Here is a 17,686-nt window from a genome sequence, read left to right as displayed (position 1 = left end):
CACCCCAGTCCTGGGGGACCCCGACTCTCAGAGAGTGGGGAGCCCGCAACTATCACATCTGCATCCAGGAGGCAAATGGGGAGCCTGGGAGCCCCTCCCCACACCCCAAAAATATACCTCCCCTTTCCCACTTATTTCCCCTCTCCATCCAGGAATCTCTATCTCAGAACTTCACTGTATCTCCTTTCTGACAACCCCACAGCAATCAAATGTGGTTTCCTCAGTCCCGCCTTCTTTTCTGGAACCCCCGGGGTTCCATTCTCCCTTTTGGGACCCCTCAGCCCCTCCTACTCCCCTGGGACCCCCCAGCCCCTCCCACTCCCCTAGGACTCCTCAGCCCCTCCATCCCTCCCTCTGGTATCCCCTCCCTGTATGAAGCCCTCCATACTTCCATCTTTGGAAGTCCCTGGGAAGAGAAGACCTTTGCAAAGCCCCTGTGGGTCCCCCTCCCAGAACAAGAGGGCCTTGCCGATAGCCCTGGAGTGGCCCCTTCAGCTGACCAGCTCTGAAAGACTCTCCCTGTTTCCTCCCTCTCCTTCCCCTGCTGGTGATCTCCCAGCTCAAGCCCGCTGACCGTGGGGACTCTGTGTTCTTCAGCTGCCATGCCATCAACTCGTATGGGGAAGACCGGGGTTTGATCCAACTCACTGTACAAGGTACCTTCACCTGCCCCGCCCTTCCCATCCCACCTCCCCAGGGCCCAGGGGCCCACTGCTAACTCCACTTCAAAGAGCAGGGGCCACAGCCTACACCATGGTGGAGGATGACAGGAAACTGCCTTCTGGGAAAAGGCCTCCCTCTACCTGCCCAGAGTAGGGAAATAAGACCTTTCCAGGGACTTAGACAGCAAAAGTTTGCAATGGCTACAGCCACTATCGATTCCACTGCCCCTTCTGGGAAGGGGTGGAGGAGTCAGGTTCCTGGGTCCAGGCCCCTGCAGCGGGTGTGGGAAGGGAAAGTCAAGCTGAGAAAGGGAAGGGGAAAAATGCCGTCAACTAACAGGAATCTCTGCAGAAGAGTCAGCCCTCTCCCAGGCCAAGAACAAGATGGCAGCAAGACAGGAGAGCAAGCCAGGCCTCCTCAGCCTCCAAGCCCAACTGCTGGCCTCCTCCAGCTCCCACTCTGCTCAAACCCTAGGGTGCCAGAGTCCTTGGCAAGACCCAGGTGACGCCAACCCCCAGGGCCAAGCAGGAGGCCAAGCTCCATGCTGCCCTCCTCACTTCCCTCCCCTCCCCTGCCGCACTCCAGAGCCCCCCGACCCCCCAGAGCTGGAGATCCGGGAGGTGAAGGCCCGAAGCATGAACCTGCGCTGGACCCAGCGATTCGACGGAAACAGCATCATCACAGGGTTCGACATCGAATATAAGAACAAATCAGGTAGGTGCTGGACCAGGAGGGTGACAGCATGGCCTGCCATGGCCCCTTGTGCCACATGCCCTGCCTGTGCCCTCTGGGGGGATACCCCTGAGCCTCAGGGCTGCCCATCCAAGCCAGACACACAAGCACCCACCAATGCACAAGCTGCTGTGGCTTCTGAAGGGAGGGACACTGGCCGGGCTAGGAGTCCAGGTGGAAGATGGAGACCCCCAGTTGATGGGTAGTGATGTCAGCTCCTTTCCAGGACTGTTCCTGGGCCAGGGTTCCCAATGGTGGTCCGATTTGAAGCCATGTAAGGGCACTGAACCCAGGGCTGTGGGCTGTCTCTGGCATCAGAAGCATCATGGGTTTGGCCAGGTCATACGTGTGCTCCTGGTCTGGGGTGAAGAGGATGACTGGAGATCATAGAGCTGGTCCTAACAATGGTCCCCACAAGTGGGTCATGGGGGGATAGGAGACCCTGGAAAAGCTTGGACCTAAATTTCCTCTAAGAGCCCTTCCCAGCTGGGCACAGTGGCTCACGCCTGTAATCCCAACACTTCGGGAGGCTGACACAAGTGGATCACCTGAGGTCAGTCAGGAGTTCAAGACCAGTCTGGTCAACATGGTGAAACCCCATCTCTACTAAAAATACAAAAATTAGCCAGGCGTGGTGGCACACCCCTATAATCCCAGCTACTCAGAAGGCTGAAGCAGGAGAATTGCTTGAACCCGGGAGGCGGAGGTTGCAGTGAACTGAGATCGTGCCATTGCACTCCAGCCTGGGCAACAGAGGGAGAGTCTAGCTAAAAAAATGCTCTTTCCAGAGCCCTCCTCTCAGACCCCAGCTAGCTGCTGTGCAGCCGCCCCGCCACTGTGAGGCACTGTGGGGCGCCATGAGCATCCTGCATCTGGGGAGACTGTCATAGGTCCCATGGTCAGGTGGCAGGAATGGCAAGGAGGGGCCTCAGTGGGGAACAGAGTGCACCTGAATGACTTCACAGCAGGGTGAGAAGAAAGCAGATGTCTCACTCTGGATCCTTTGTACCTTTTGAATTTGATACCATAAGCCTGTATTCACTCCTCAAAATAACTACAAATTAAATTAATTACAAATAAAGCATAGAAAAGAGTAGAGTCTAGATGACTCAATCTTCCTCAGTCTCCTTCCCCCACCAGCTCAACTCCTCTTGTGGGTCCTTGCTTAGATGGAAGGTTTCATTTTCTCCTGAAGCTTCCAGACCCTTCTTCTCCCACTTAGCACGGCAGTGGCCATTGGTTGGCCGGCTGTCCTCTCCTCTCGATTGGCCAAGTCCTGTTCCCTTTGCATTTCTGGCACCCGGCGCAGGGCCCAGCCACATGGTAGATGCTCAGCAAGCGTTGGCGAGTGAGTTGAAGTGGGACATGTGAAAGCGAATCTCTGAGCTGCATTGACCCCTTGAGAAGCCACTCTGTCCGGGGCCCTGGGCCAGTCATCTTTGATACACATGTCTACAGAGACAAACCCTATTCTCAGACGCTTCTGATCTAGTTGCGGTCAGCCACCCAGGAGTTCAACCTGAGTGCAGGAGGGCCGCAGATCTAAGGAGGGGCTTGAGCCAACAGGGGTTGTCTAGGAAGGCATCTGTCTGGTCCCCTGTAGATGCTGCACTGAGATGGGTCTTGGGTACTGAAAGGCAACAGGCCAAGATCTTGAGAAAGTGAAGGACAGAGACCAAGTGAGGGTCCAATGTACACCAGGAAGTGGCCTATGATCTAGCACAGGGCTCATAGATGCAATTCATGGGCAATAAATCTACAAAGGTGCTTTGGGGCCAGGTTGGGAGGGAGGCATCTGGGTTGAGCTTTCACTTTGCTGGGGAAGGTCATTGAGAGCCACTAACAATGTCTGAGCTCCCGGGGGAGACTTGAGCAAACATAGTGCCTTAGAAGAATGAATGTGAGTGGAAGAAATTGGTATCCAGGAGAAAAGAAAGGAGGCCATTGCAGCCCTGCAGTTGGGGAAATGTGATGAGGCAAAGGGGACAGAAGGGCTGACTGTGTCCATGTCACATCTCAGGGCTCCCTGAGATTGGGCACAGGCCACCCAGGAGTAAACAGGAAGGTCTGGGTCCAGAGGGTGACATCCCACATGGCATTGCACACGCCGCCTCCCTGCCAGCGCACATCTGGGATGGGAGGTGGATGCCTGGGCTGTCGCTCGCGCCCATCCCCCTGTTCCTTTTCCCCCTGGCTGCCCTGATGCCCGTTGCCCCTCCAGTGACCAGTCTCTAATGTGTGGGAGCCTCTCCTGGCACCACTCAGCAGGGGCGACGTGGAGAACATCACACATCTGGAGAGCAAGGCAGAAGGCAAGGTGGAAAGGGAAGATGCTATTCTTAGAGCACATCCATGTGTTCCCCTTCTGGCTCCCTGCAGGATGAGGAAGTGCGGTAGACCACCCCAGCTAGGAACACCAGGATGGGTGGGGAGAGTAGAGGGAGGGATAATGAAAGCTCAACTTCAGTCTCTGCGTACCACAAGGGCTTTGCACTCTTAAAGAGCTAAGTCACAGGACCCGGGGCACTGAGAAGGCAGCCAGTCCTTTCCACACCTTTGGGTGGGATGGCTCCAGCACAGCCCACCCAAACAGGCACCTGTCACATCCTGGCATTTAGGAACCGGAGTGCCATGAGAACTGCCGTGTGCTATCATTGGAGGCAGGCAGAGACCCTGGGCATGGCACAGCTTCCCCATCTGTGAAGTGGGGGCAGTAATGCCTACCTCATGGGATTGCTTAGAGGATTAGAGAGAAAGCATCTATGATAGCACGGGGCTAGAGCAAACTTTTAATAAATGTAAGTTCCTCTGTCTCTTCTAACTCAAATATCTCGTGCAGTAATTTATAGTCCTGTGGGACTGGCAGTCTAAAATATATGTGTCTGTCAGTCAGCCACATGTACTGAGTGCCAATATTTTTTTGCAGAATCATGCACCAGCCATGTGGTAGAGAAAGAAAAAGAAATAGGAGACAGAATGTTGCCCTTGGAGCTTACAATGCAGTTGGAGTGAGAATATACACATACACACACACACATACACACACACACACACTTTCAGAACCATTACAAAGCACTATCCAATCAAGTGTAATACGCCACAAACTGTATTAGGTGAGAACTGGAAAAGGTATCCAAGGGAACAGAAGATGACTCAAAGGAGGGAGTATGCACACGCATGTGTGTGTGTGTGGGTGTGTGTGTGTCTAAGGACAGCTTCCTGCACCTGTGGACTAGTGGAACAAGAACCATTGGCAAAGCTGAAGACTTGGGCAGACCAAGTGTCAGAGCTGCATGATCTTTAGTGAGTACTTGACATCTTGGGGCATCTCCTTATGTATAAAATGGAGAGAGTAACATTTCATTCTCAGCGTGGCCATGAGGATTTGGGGAGGGTGATGACGTACATGGAGGTGCCTAGCACCCAGCCTGGCACATGGTAACCTCCCACAGGTCCCTGTCCTGTGTCTCTGCTTCCCCTCTCTGCTTCCCCCTGCCCCAGGCCACACCCATCCTGGGTCCTGACCATCGGCTCCCGACCTTCTTTGCCCCAACTGTACCTTTGCCAGGATTTCTGCCATATTGCTCATCATACTAATTTTCCAAGAGAAATTACCGAGTCTGCCCTTTCTAAGCCATCCCACTCATGCTGACTTCTCCCAGCCCCAGGCAGCAGAGTAATAATACATGAATGCCAAATGACAAATAGCACCATCCACACAAATCTATCAGATGGCGCTGTGCAGATTTAAAAATGCAGACACCACATTTCACCCCTGTTCACAGAGCAAGGATGGGTTCTTTGAGGATGGCCCTCCCCTAGACCAGCCTCATAGCACAAGCTGGTGTAGGGGCTGTGCCGGCCACCGTGGGATGAGCTGGCCTGGTGTGGCATGGTGTTCTGTGGGAGCTGGAGTGTGACTGTCAGAGGGACTGGTGTTGGGATGTCGTGAGCTGTCGTTGTGACGCAGGAAGCCTCTTCTCCACGCTGTGAAGAGATTGTCATGGGGGTCTCAAAGGCGTGATCCGAGGAGAAAATTAGAGATGCAGAATGGATGTGCTTCCTGAGCCCAGGCAGCTAAACGCTCCAGATGTGGCTTTTCTCCAAGCTGCGTCCCCTCTACAGTGAATGTATCTCCTGAAAAACCAAAGATTCCCAGTTCCCTCTCAGCAAGCAGCCCACAGAGCAGAAGGCACTGACATCTCCCCAGCCGCTTCCTCATTTTAAGAAGAATATTTTGCATCATAAACCCTTTGATGAAGAAAGGGGGAGAGAGCCCTTAATGAAATATGTTAATCTGGGTAAGCCAGGCTCATATGAAAGGGAATATTAAAAGAGACAACATTCACCAAAGCCAGCTCAGTACTCCGAGAACTGAAAAGGAAAAGGAAGAAAATGGGGCCCCTGGTCTCAGCTATTCAGGGTCAGGGAGACGACAGTGATCAAGTTTAGCAGATCAGCCAGAGACCTCCAGATCTGACTCTGGTGCATTAGCCTGGAAAGGTTGTGGAGAGGGAGCTATTTTGTGCTAACACCAAAGATGGTTTGGGAACACAAGGTCAAATCCACCTGCAAACTACGGGCGGCAAAAGCAGAAAAAAGAGTTGTTCTCCGGGACACTCCCCCGCCCAACCTTCCTGTGATTTGCAGTGGAGCAAGGCAAGGAGGGGATTGGCAAAGGGTACACTGTGGCCACAGAGTGCAAAGGAACTCCAAGTCCCAAATAAAGGGGAAAAACAGTGGCTCTGGTTTAAAATCAACTGCACATTTTAAGGGCCCAACACATGTGAAATTGGGGAGAGGACCAAAGTTTTAGACATGGCTCCTGACTGCAGGGAGCTTAGCATCTCCTTGGGCAGTTACCACCAAACAGTGAACCCTTGAAAGAAGATACTGTGGACTGAGAAAGGGCTCTAAATGCTGGAAGGGTTCAGAGGAGAAGAATAGAAAAAGATAAGGATTGGGAGGTGAGCAGGAGCCAGATGTTGCAGGACTTTGGTCAGGTTGTGAGATTTTACCTTTATCCTGAGAACAAGGAACAACTATTGAAGAATTTTATGTAAGGGAATGGCAGTATCAGATTTGTGTTTTGAGAAGGCCACTCTCAGGGCCAAGTTGGAATGCTCGTCTGTAAGAGGAGCTCGATTGTATTTGCAGAGTGGATGATGGCTGCAGTGTGGAGAAGAGATGAAAGAAATGGTGCGGTGAGCATGTGGAGGGCTAGGGAAGAGGCCATTTCCCTGGTCTAAGGAGGGATGACGGTGGCTGAGCCTGAGGTAGCAATGGAGATGGAGGGAAGTGGGAGGATTCAAGAACGACACAGAACACAAAAGTTATCCCACTTGATAGGGAGGGAGAGAGAAGGAAGAGTGAAGAAATTAATAACGGTGGTGCCATTCGAGATGGAATCCAGGAAGTTGCTAGGTAAACAGGGTGTATGGTCAAGAGTTCTGTCTTGGACAGGTTGAGTTTGAGGTATCTATGAAACATCCAGGATGAGCCATCAACTAAAAAGCTGGCTATAAGGTCTGGAGTCGGAGGGAGAGGCCCAGGCTGGATATGAATCTGGGAGGTATCTGTGCAGAGATGAAAATAGAATGCATGGTTGGGGAGAGTGCATGGCAAGAGAGAAGGAAGCCTCCGGTGGAGGCTTGAAGAACTCAAACCATTCCTGGTAGGGTAGAGGAGGATGCATCCGCACAGAGACAGAGAAAAACTGGCCCAAGAGATAAGCAAAAGGCCAGAGAGTGTTTTATTAGGGAGCCAAGGGGAGAGTGTTTCCTGAAGAAGGAAGAGAGGTCCAAGTGTTGAACACACCCAAGAAACCAGGTGGGAAATTGGGTTTGGTGCCGCAAGGGTCACCTCTGCTGTGGAGATGGAGCACTGATGCCGCAGGAGGATGTGAGGAGCAAATGGTGAGCATTTAAATTGCCCGATGCTGCACCTGGCACACCACAGGTACTCGGTAAATATTAGTGCCTCTTCTCCAGACACACCGCCCCAGTCTCCTCCCTCTGCCTGCACTCATCAAAAATGAATGCACTGACTTGTGCTCCCTCTCCCTCTCCTATAAACATGGGCACATCAGATGTGACTTACGAGCTGGCGCCAGCTCCCAGGATGCTACAGAGAGAAGGGAGCACCTGCCTCCACATGACTAGCCTGTTCTGTCCCAAACCCACAAGCCAGTGCCCACAGCAGGTAGGAGCCTGCATATTTGCAATTCCAGCTTAACCTGCCACAAAGTGACCCTCCTGTGGTTAGGGTGTTTTAAAATACAAAGAGTTTTTGAGCACCAACCGCCTGCCATTTTGTTTCTTTGGCTCATGAAACCAAAGAATTAAATGCAACACTACAGATGGGGAGCTGGGCCGGTGCCCTTCACCGATGCTAAGCCTGAGCAGCTATAAGTGGTGTTATGCAAACCATCAAGATCTCAACTAACCAGAAATTGGGGGCCTGGGACAGTGTCTTCCGGTGAACCAATTCTCCTGATTTATCAGGCGTTAGTTTGTTTAGTTTTGTTGTTGTTGTTGTTGTTCATTTTTGAGATGGAGTCTTGCTCTGTTGCCGAGGGTAGAGTATAGTGGCACGATCTCGGCTCACTGCAACTTCCGCCTCCCGGATTCAAGCAATTCTCCTGCCTCAGCCTCCTGAGTAGCTGGGACTACAGACACCCACCACCACGCCCAGCTAATTTTTGTATTTTTAGGAGAGACAGGGTTTCACCATATTGTCCCAGCTGGTCTCAAACTCCTGACCTCAAATGATCCACCCGCCTCGGCCTCCCAAAGTGCTGGGATTACAGGCGTCAGCCACTGCGCCCAGCCTATAAGGCATTAGTTTTAACCAAAAACTTTTTTTAGTCTTTCTAGAATGTGCTAGCCTCCTTTCCTGATTTAGAATTTAAACTGTGGTGAATACAACTTAATCTTTTCTATGGAGAATTTTTCATGATACTCTACTGTGGATTTAAAGGCATAGAAAATTAGACGGGATAGTGACATCTGGACTTGCCCTGGAAACATTTTTTAGCCCTGCTATCAGCTTGTTTCCTTGTGCTTTGCCTTTTTCTCTTTTCAAAGTAAGGTGCAAAAACAGGTATTTGGTTAAGAATCCCGGGTGTGGAAGGTCCTAGCTGAGGCATTTTTAATTGCAACCCCTTCCATTTCCTCTGGAGACCCCAATAGGTGCGCAGCAAACATATATTGAACAAATGACTGGATTCCTCTGGAGATGCAGGGTGTTCATCGCCACAGATCGGTCTAGGCACTGTTTAGTCACGCCTGAATGGCATTTATCTGGTATTTTCTACCCCCTACAATTTTGCTAAACATCAGCCCTGAGACAGACTACCAGTCTCCCTGGATAAATCGTGAACGTTAATCTCTTTGGTGGCCTCTAACCCTAATGACTCAGAAACCATCCCCCTGTCGATGAAGGAAAGAGGGTAGGGTTTGGGCTGGGGACTCTGGTACTTGGCCTGTCCCCCTCCACCCCGATGTATAACACTCAAGTTCATCACCTCACAAGTGCACAAGGAAAAGAAATACAGAAACACATACAAAAGGAGGAGAAAGGGAGAGGAGACTTAGCCTCCTGCTTCACATGGCGGCCACTGGGTAAATGGGGGTGTCACCATTAGACCAGGTCACCGATGTGAGGAGAGACCCAGGAAGAAGGGCACTGGTCAGTCAGACCCTCAGGGATAGCAAGCAGATGGTGATCTTGGCAGGGACCTTGGGGAACGTCTCGTCTGATCTCTGCCTGAAGTTTGAGCTTACAGGGTGGCCAGTGGCAGAGGAGAGTCAGGCTACTCCCAAGCCAGAGCTCCATGGGACAGACCCCTTGCACCATCTGTGAAGTTGTTCAGGCCTTTGCCCTCTCTGCAGCCTGTGTGAGCTGGACCCCTCGGGGCATCCAACTTAAGACTGGGCTGTGCTGGAACTTCAGGCTGGGAATGGGTCCTGGAGTTTGCCTGGCTGTGCTTTGACATGGGTGCCTTCTCTCCAGATTCCTGGGACTTCAAGCAGTCCACACGCAACATCTCCCCCACCATCAACCAGGCCAACATCGTGGACTTGCACCCAGCATCCGTGTACAGCATCCGCATGTACTCCTTCAACAAGATTGGCCGCAGTGAACCGAGCAAGGAACTCACCATCAGCACCGAGGAGGCCGGTGAGCACCTCGCCCAGCCTGCCCTGCCCATGGCCTCAGGGATCAGGGACACCAGGGGCCTACAGTGATCCTGTTCATTGGCAATGAGTTTGCAGTTAGAAGGGATGGGGTGAGGAAAAGCATCCTAACAGATGTTTGTGTCCACCTCTGGATCATTGGAGGCTCTTCTGTTTGACCCTTTTCCAGGCTAGGTTCTAAATGCTGGGTTTGGGGGAGTTATCTGTGGTTCTGCCCCACTCCCCTGGCCCCAGCATCTGGAAGGATCTATCTGCAAAAGATGGGGTACTAGGGCCTGGATCATTTTCTATGACCCTCATCATAGAGTCTTCGTGAAAGTTTAAACAAGATTTCTCTTGCTATGTTTTCTTTTGTTATCATATAATACAAAATAATGCAGAGAAGGCCGGGGAACTGTGGCTTATGCCTGTAATTCCACCACTTTGGGAGGCCAAGGTGGTTGGATCACCTGAGGTCAGGAATATGAGACCAGCCTGGCCAACTTGGCAAAACCCTGTCTCTACTAAAAATACAAAAATTAGCCAGGCGTGGTGGCACATGCCTGTAGTTCCAGCTACTCAGGAGGCTGAGGCAGGAGACTCACTTGAACCTGGGAAGCAGAGGTGCAGTGAGCCACGATCACACCACTACACTCCAGCCTGGGCAACAGAGCAAGACTCCATCTCAAAAAACAAAATGCAGAAAAATACACATAACATATATGTGCAGTTTTATAAACAAGCATAAGGTAAACAATGAGTAATTAGTATAACCAACACTCATTATCAATTAGCCAGCATGCCGGAAGTCCCCATGTACCCCTTTCTGGTCATAACACCACCCCTCCCCTTGAAGTAATCAGTATCCTGACTTTCATGATACTAATTTTCATGCTTTTCTTTTTTGTACTGTCACCACAGTGTATATGCAATAAAATGTATAATTTAGTTTTCCCTATTTTCCAGTAGAATGTATTCATGACATCATACTTCATATATTCTTCTGTATCTTGCTTGTTTTGATCAATATTACTTTTGCAAGCTTCATTCATATCATTAGCATAGCTATGCTTTTTCAGTGCTGTATAGTATTCCATTATATGACTATACCACAGTGGGTTTGTCCATTCTACTGTAGATGGACATTTAAGTTGTTTGTAGCTTGGAGCTATTACAAAAATGCTGCTATAAGCATTCTTGTATGCTAGTATACCGGTTCATGAGTTTCTCTAGGGGATATAAACAGTTGTAGAATTACAGAGTCATCAAACAGGGAAATACTTCTACCCTTAACAAAAAATGTTAGAATGTTTTCTAAAGTGTTGTACCAATTTTCTCTCCCATGATCAGAGGATAAGAGTTCCTGCCACTGGACATTCTTGTATGAAGTAGACACTTCATACTCTTCAACTTTTAAAAACTTTTGCCATCCTACTACATGTACAGTAGTATCTTATTATCGTTGTTTGATATATTTTCAGCAAATTAGGGAGAATGAAGAGGAAATTAAAACCCTAGATACTTTCAGGGGAACTCAAACAAAAGTTCTCTGCTATCTGCATCTGTGCTTAGTCTTCTCCCCAGGAGCCCTCCTGCTCAGGAGAATGGGAGTGGGAACATAAAACCCCTTCCTCTTCCAGGTCTTGACTTGTAATGTTTCTCCTCCCCCCTACCCTGCTCAGCTCCTGATGGGCCCCCCATGGATGTTACCTTGCAGCCAGTGACTTCACAGAGCATCCAGGTGACCTGGAAGGTAAGTGTGTCTAAGGTATCTCCCCTGGAATGCCTCCTTGCCTCCTCTCGCCTCAATCCAGGACGGAAGCTCCCAGCAGGCTTGCTAGTCTCTAGTCTTATATGATGCTCATGCCTGTTTTGTCACTAAACCTAGTGAGATTTGAGGGGTGGAAGGAGAGGGAGGCAAGGGGCAGGTCCCCCCAGCCCAATAACCCCCACTTCCCTCTCCTCCCTGGTTCTCTGATGGGAGTCTCTGCCTGGGGTGGAATGAAAAACTTGCAGTGCCAAGGAGGGAAGATGGTTCCTCAGCCGTGCTGGCCCATCCTCCAAAGCCCACATGTTGTAATAAGGTTGGAAGTAGATTTGATTGTATGCCAAGTTCCTCCTCTCTAACATCAGGATGAAAGTAACTGCCCTCCCTACCTCTGAGGGTGGAGGAACTGTGGAGAAAAGAAACCAGTATGTGCTACAGCCATTTCTAAGGGCAAAGACCTGTAAAATATACAGGGGGTGACTGAAGCATCTGTCACTTAAAGAAAATCTTAGGGGAGATTCCATAGCTGGGCAGGGAAACAGAACAGAATGACCTTGAGCAGGACTCAGAAATGCTTCCCTGAGCAGCTTCTGGCCCTACCACCAAACCCCTCCAGGGGCACAGAAGGCCTGGCAATCCAGGGACTTCCTGTCTCACTGCATCCTCCAGTCTCCAAGTGCTTTCTCTTTACCAACTTATCTGACCCTCTCCTCATTCCTGGGGAGCAGCGAGAGAAGGCACTTTTATCCCCTTCCACCAGAGGAGGCCATGGAGACAAGAGGTGAGATGGTCTGCCTAGCAGAGACAGAGCTCGGACTGCAGCACAGTGTCTGCAGCCCCAGTCAGCCTTCCCTCCACAGCCACTGCACAGGGCTCTGGATCAGAGAGCATTCTCAGGGCTGTCTGTGTTCTTCCTGGAGCTTTCCCATCTTAACAGTGGGGCTTGGGGGCTGCCTGTCTTCATCAGGGACCAGTTATCCATGGTGACTTTCTGACTCTTCTCCTTATAGGAAAAGCCCAGGTGCTTGAGTCCTTCTTCTGGGCTCTTTAGAAAGGTAGACTTGAGAATGAGAGGGATTCAGAAGGACCTGGTGATATTTTTCCTAAGACCATATGCACACACACTCACACTCACACACATAGCAGCAGCCTGGTTCCTTCCCTCCCAGAGGCATGACCAAGAGGAAAGCGAGGTAGGGCTGGGCGGTTGGTCCTTCCTGGAGGCAGCCCACCTAGTGGATACCTGGAGCCAGGGTTCCTCTCCAGATTCAGATCTGGGTTCCAGGGCTCTCCTCAGAAATTGGGGTGAGGCCCGGCATCCAATCCCAAACTCTTGGCTGTGTCCTGGCTATGGACCTGTATCCTAGAAATTCTCCAAGGCAGCCAGGAGGTGGGGGCAGGGATGAATAAATATGTAAAATACTGAAACGTTGGGCTACAAAGCTCTGACCCACAGGTCGATAAAAATTTAGAATCAGATTTATTTCTCCAAAGTCTCATAATGAAAAATAAAATTGATTAGAAAGTTAGAACTTCAGAATGAACCAGATGGTCAATAAATTTTGGACTGACTTCTCAGGGGATTTTTTTTTTAACATTGAGAAACAGATTAATGAAAAATAAAGATTCACTTGAAGATAAGTCACTTCATTTTAAGGCCCTTTCCACGAGATGGATCGCCCCTGCTTTATGACATAAATTTGCAATCAGCCCTATTGATTTCTTAATGCGTCAGAGAAATATTGTTAAGATTGATTTAAATCCTGACTGTGGCTGTTTGGAGAGGCAGGGGACAGAGAAAGAGAGATGGAGAAGGAGGGAAAAAAAGAGAGAGGAAGGAGGGAAGGAAGGATCTGTGAAGATTTGTATAAATATATGAATCTATCTGGATGGATGGATTGGGGTGCGCCTGTATGCCTGTCTGAGGCCTGTCAGTATATGTTGATGTGGCCACGTATGCAGGTATATATCATGGTATACATAGCTCTGGGCATGTAGGCAATCTGTGGCATAGTATAATGATGTTCAATGTGTGTCAGTATAGATATACCTACATGAAATGTGAGAATGGGTGTCGACCTGAAGAGGAAGGTCTCAGGCTCTTGAAGATACATTTATATCTATAAAGGATGTCTGTGTGTGTGTGTGTGTGTGTGTGTGTGTGTGTGCATAGACATACATGTGTAGATACAAGAAATGTAAAAATGTGTCCACTTGCAGACCAGCAAGCAGGACTGTCCAAGTGCAGAAACATTGAAGCAGCAACAAAGAATCAAGTCAATTAAACACACACACACAGACACACACCTATTTAGTGAGTTCAAAACAATTACGTTAAATTTAAAGCTTCATTTTATTGAGTTAACAGTGAGCTTTAAAATGCAGTTCATTTAAAACATTCATTGACTAGAAAAAAAAACAGTAGGGCTGTTTTACTAACTTAATTGTTTTTGATCTCACTATTTTTTAGTACAATAAAAGGTGGGCTTTTAAATTACCTTCATTGTCTTTAAAACCCTGATTCAAGCTGTTTTTAAATGCACTTGGGGTGGGTGTTCTGTTTCAATTTATAGATGGGCAGGCCCGGTCATTAAAGGAGCCGATTTCTATTCGTGGATCTAAATGTATCTGGTCGGGAGTGGGGGTGTAGATTAAGATGTTTGCTTTGATGGGTCTGGATACGTGTTCCTGGTTCTGGGTGTGAATGGATATATTGAGGTGTGCGTGTGTGCGCACGCACCTGGTTGGGTGTGTATCAGGGTTCGAGCCTGAGGTGAGGGTGTTTTCCAGCCCCAGACTGATGCCAGTGGAGTTTCTCCATTCTCCTGGCTGACTGGGCTCAGTCTTCATTCCCACCAGCCCCCTTCTAACCTCCAAGTCCTTGCCATCTCTGTGCCTCCATCCAGGGTTCATTCGGGCCTCAGCCTTCACCATTCCCCAGTCCCTGACCGTGGTGTCTGGGGCAATGCAGTCTTAGCGTTCCCAGAGGGGCTGCGCCTAGGTGAAAGTCAGGGATCTTTTCTTCTTTAGTTTTAATGAAATACATATAACTTAAAATTTATCATTTGAACCAGGTTTAAGTGTGCAGTTCAGTGCACGTTCACAGTGTTATACAACCATCACCACTAGCACTTCCAGAACTTTTTCATCCTCTCAAACTGAAATTCTGTACCCATGAAACATGAGCTCCCCATGAAAGCTCTATTCCACCCCCCTTTTGTTGAGACAGAGTCTCGCTCTGTCGATCTTGGCTCACGGCAACCTCCGCCTCCCGGGTTCAAGCGATTCTCCTGCCTCAGCCTCCTGAGTAGCTGGAACTACAGGTATGTGCTACCAAACCCAGCTAATTGTTTGTATTTTTAGTAGAGATGGGGTTTCACCATGTTGGCCAGGCTGGTCTCCAACTCCTGACCTCAATTGATCCACCCACCTCAGCCTCCCAAAGTGCTGGGATTACAGGCATGAGCCACCGCTCCCAGCCTCTCTATTTTCTTCTCTCTGATTTTGACAGAAGTACCTCCTAAGTGGAATCGGACAGTAGTTTTTGTCCTTTTGGGTCTGGCCTATTTCTCTTAGTGCAGTGTCTTCAGGTTCATCCGTGTTGTGACAGACAGTAGTGCTCTCTCCCTTTCATGGCTGCATACTACCCCATTGTATTGCAATATCGTATTCTACGTCTCCACTCATCTCCTGGTGAACGCTTCGGTTGCTTCCACCTCTGGCTATTCTGAATAATGCTGCATTGAACATGAGTGTACAAGTATCTCTCTGAAACCCTGTTTTCAATTATTTGGGGCATAAACCCTAGGAAAGGAATTGCTGGGTGGTATGGTAATTCTATGTTTAACTTTTTGAGGAACTGCCAAACTCTTTTCCATGGTAGCTGCGCCTCTTTCCATTCCCACCAGGAATGTACAGGGTTCCCCTTTCTCCACCCTCACTACCACTTATTTTCCATTATTGTTATAAGAGCCATCCTAATGAATGTGAAGTGGTATCTCGGGACTCTTTCTTTTTATTCAAACTAATTGCTCACCTCCGTCTCCATCTGATTACTTTTTGTCTGCTGTTCTATTTTCCCCAGGCCCCTGAACTCATGCCAAATGATATTCCTATTCATTCATTCATTCGTTCATTCGTTCAATATGTACTGAGGGCCCATAGTATGCTAGGCACCATTCTAGACAGAGAGAGTGCAATAGTAACAAAGCAGGCAACACTCCTCGTCCTCACGGTGCTTCCGTTCTAATGCAGGCAGACAGGCAAATTTCACTAATGCATAAGTGGAATTTATAGACTGTCAGATGATACTATGTGCTGTGGAGGAAAATAAACCAGGAAGAAAAATAAGGAGTGCCAGAGAGAGGCAGGGAGCTGTCTTACATAAGGAGCTAAGGAAGGCCTCATTCAGAAGAGGCATTTCAGCAAGGACGCGGCAGAGGGGAGGAGTGTTTCCCCTGAGATAGGGATGTGGCCAAAGAGGCCAGAGTGCTGGGGCGCAGGAAGCGAGGGGCACAGGATGGGATCTGAGAGGTAGTGGGAGGTCACAGGTCACACAGAGTGGTGTAGCCATTGTAAGAACTTTGGCTTTCATTCTGAGTGAGACAGGAGCTTTGAAGGGCTGGGGCAGAGGAGTGACATGATCTGACTTTGGTTTTAAGAGCATCATCTTAGAGTGTCCCATTTCTTTGTCCCCACCCCTTTCCCATGCTCACAGGCACCCAAGAAGGAGCTGCAGAACGGTGTCATCCGGGGCTACCAGATCGGCTACAGAGAGAATAGCCCCGGCAGCAACGGGCAGTACAGCATCGTGGAGATGAAGGCCACGGGGGACAGCGAGGTCTACACCCTGGACAACCTCAAGAAGTTTGCCCAGTATGGGGTGGTGGTCCAGGCCTTCAATCGGGCTGGCACGGGGCCCTCATCCAGCGAGATCAATGCCACCACTCTGGAGGACGGTGAGGGCCCAAGCAGAGGGGAGTGGGCACAGATCCCCGCCATGGGCAGAGCCAGGGCTGCCAGAGAGGGCTTGTGGGTCCCTCCATTTGCCCCTGGGCCCCATCTTGGTCCTGTGTTCCACACAGGCTCCCTGCATCCCAGCCATTTCCTCTTGTCCACTGGCTCCTTGAGGGATGCATGGCCCATTCAGCATATTGGGCCTCTCCTTCCTTTTGACTGATGCTCTACTCATTCGGTCTCTGTCGACCTGTTGGCCTGTCTGAGAATTTGCCTGTCCACCTGTCTCCCCATTCACACTTCCCCTCGGCCTGCCTCCTTCTTCCTGGCACCCTAACCCCTCTCTCTTCCCTCTACACCTGGGTCCTATTTCTCCTCTTTTACAACTTCCTGGAAAAAGGGCAGGAGCCAAATTGCCTTTGTGTTCTAGCCTGGAACCTGTCCACCATCTACCCGAGATGAAGCTGAGGAGTTAAGAAATCCTAACGTGTATGCAGCAGAGGATTTAGAGCCCAGCTTTTTAAGTCTTCATTCTTCGATGGCTGGAGAGAACCCCACACTCTGATTAGTACATCAAAGGGCCCTGTCTCTCCAGGTGGAGAGGGTTAGGAGGCAGCAGGAACATGCCCACTCTCCAAGCACAGAGAAGATGCCAGCTGGTACCTGAGCCTGCACCAGGTTGAGAAAAAGGACATGGCCCTTGATGCTCCCAGAGAAGGGGCCAGGCTGACCTCTGTCCCCTAAAGAGCAGAATAAAGAAGAAGCAGAACATTCTTCCAATCTTCCTTCTTGATGCCCCAACCCAAAACTAGGGTCTGAGACTAAAGCCCCGCTGAGTCAGAGCCTGCCCACCCTGCCCCAACAGAGCAAAACCAATAGTCCAGAGGGCAGAATGCCACTTCCCCATTCCCAGCAGGAGACCAAGCATTTCACCACTAGAGAGTCACTCCTTTAGAGGAAGCAATGTCCTCTCGCTACCTCGCCCTCTGTGAAAACGCAGCACCCAGGGGATGGGGGACACATGAGGTCAGAAACACCTGAGAGTAGATACGCTCGTACCAATGGTTCCCAACGTGGCCACCAGTTGGCATTATCTGGGGAACTTTCAAAGTACTGATGCCAGGCTTCAACCCCAGAGATTCTCATTTCATGATTCTGGGGCAGAAGCTGGGCTTTCAGATGGGGCCGACTTCAATAGCCGTAGAGCACTGAGCACCTGAGAAGAAGGGAGAACTGAAAGAAGGAAAGAAGCACATGGCAGAGAAGTTCAGGGGGAGGGAGGAGAGCCGCACCGCAACCAAGCCCTCAGCCCATGGCCCTCGCTATCCCTCTCCATCCCTCCCACCCTGAGATGCTGGCCTTGGGCCTGGCTGGGTTGAGGAAGATCAAC

The 17,686-nt window shown here is 50.0% G+C and overlaps 1 protein-coding gene across 2 annotated transcripts in view; it reads left to right on the top strand.

Moving 5' to 3' along the window:
• The window catches only part of DSCAML1 (DS cell adhesion molecule like 1), a 378,285-nt gene that overhangs the window by 323,675 nt on the left and 36,924 nt on the right, over positions 1 to 17,686 (top strand). The window contains exons 13-17 of one of the 2 annotated variants that reach the window (XM_030918019.1): positions 560 to 656; positions 1,249 to 1,377; positions 9,409 to 9,576; positions 11,255 to 11,325; positions 16,058 to 16,298. In XM_030918019.1, coding sequence (XP_030773879.1) covers positions 560 to 656; positions 1,249 to 1,377; positions 9,409 to 9,576; positions 11,255 to 11,325; positions 16,058 to 16,298 — 706 coding nt within the window. Of the gene's footprint in view, positions 1 to 559; positions 657 to 1,248; positions 1,378 to 1,924; positions 2,492 to 9,408; positions 9,577 to 11,254; positions 11,326 to 16,057; positions 16,299 to 17,686 lie in introns of those variants that run through there. The other variant, XM_030918020.1, reaches the window with a different exon arrangement.

The sequence above is a fragment of the Rhinopithecus roxellana genome, chromosome 15, assembly GCF_007565055.1.
Source record: "Rhinopithecus roxellana isolate Shanxi Qingling chromosome 15, ASM756505v1, whole genome shotgun sequence".
Taxonomy (NCBI): Eukaryota; Metazoa; Chordata; class Mammalia; order Primates; family Cercopithecidae; genus Rhinopithecus; species Rhinopithecus roxellana.
Note: the sequence above shows the minus strand (reverse complement) of the source record. Positions and strands in the feature narration are given on the sequence as shown.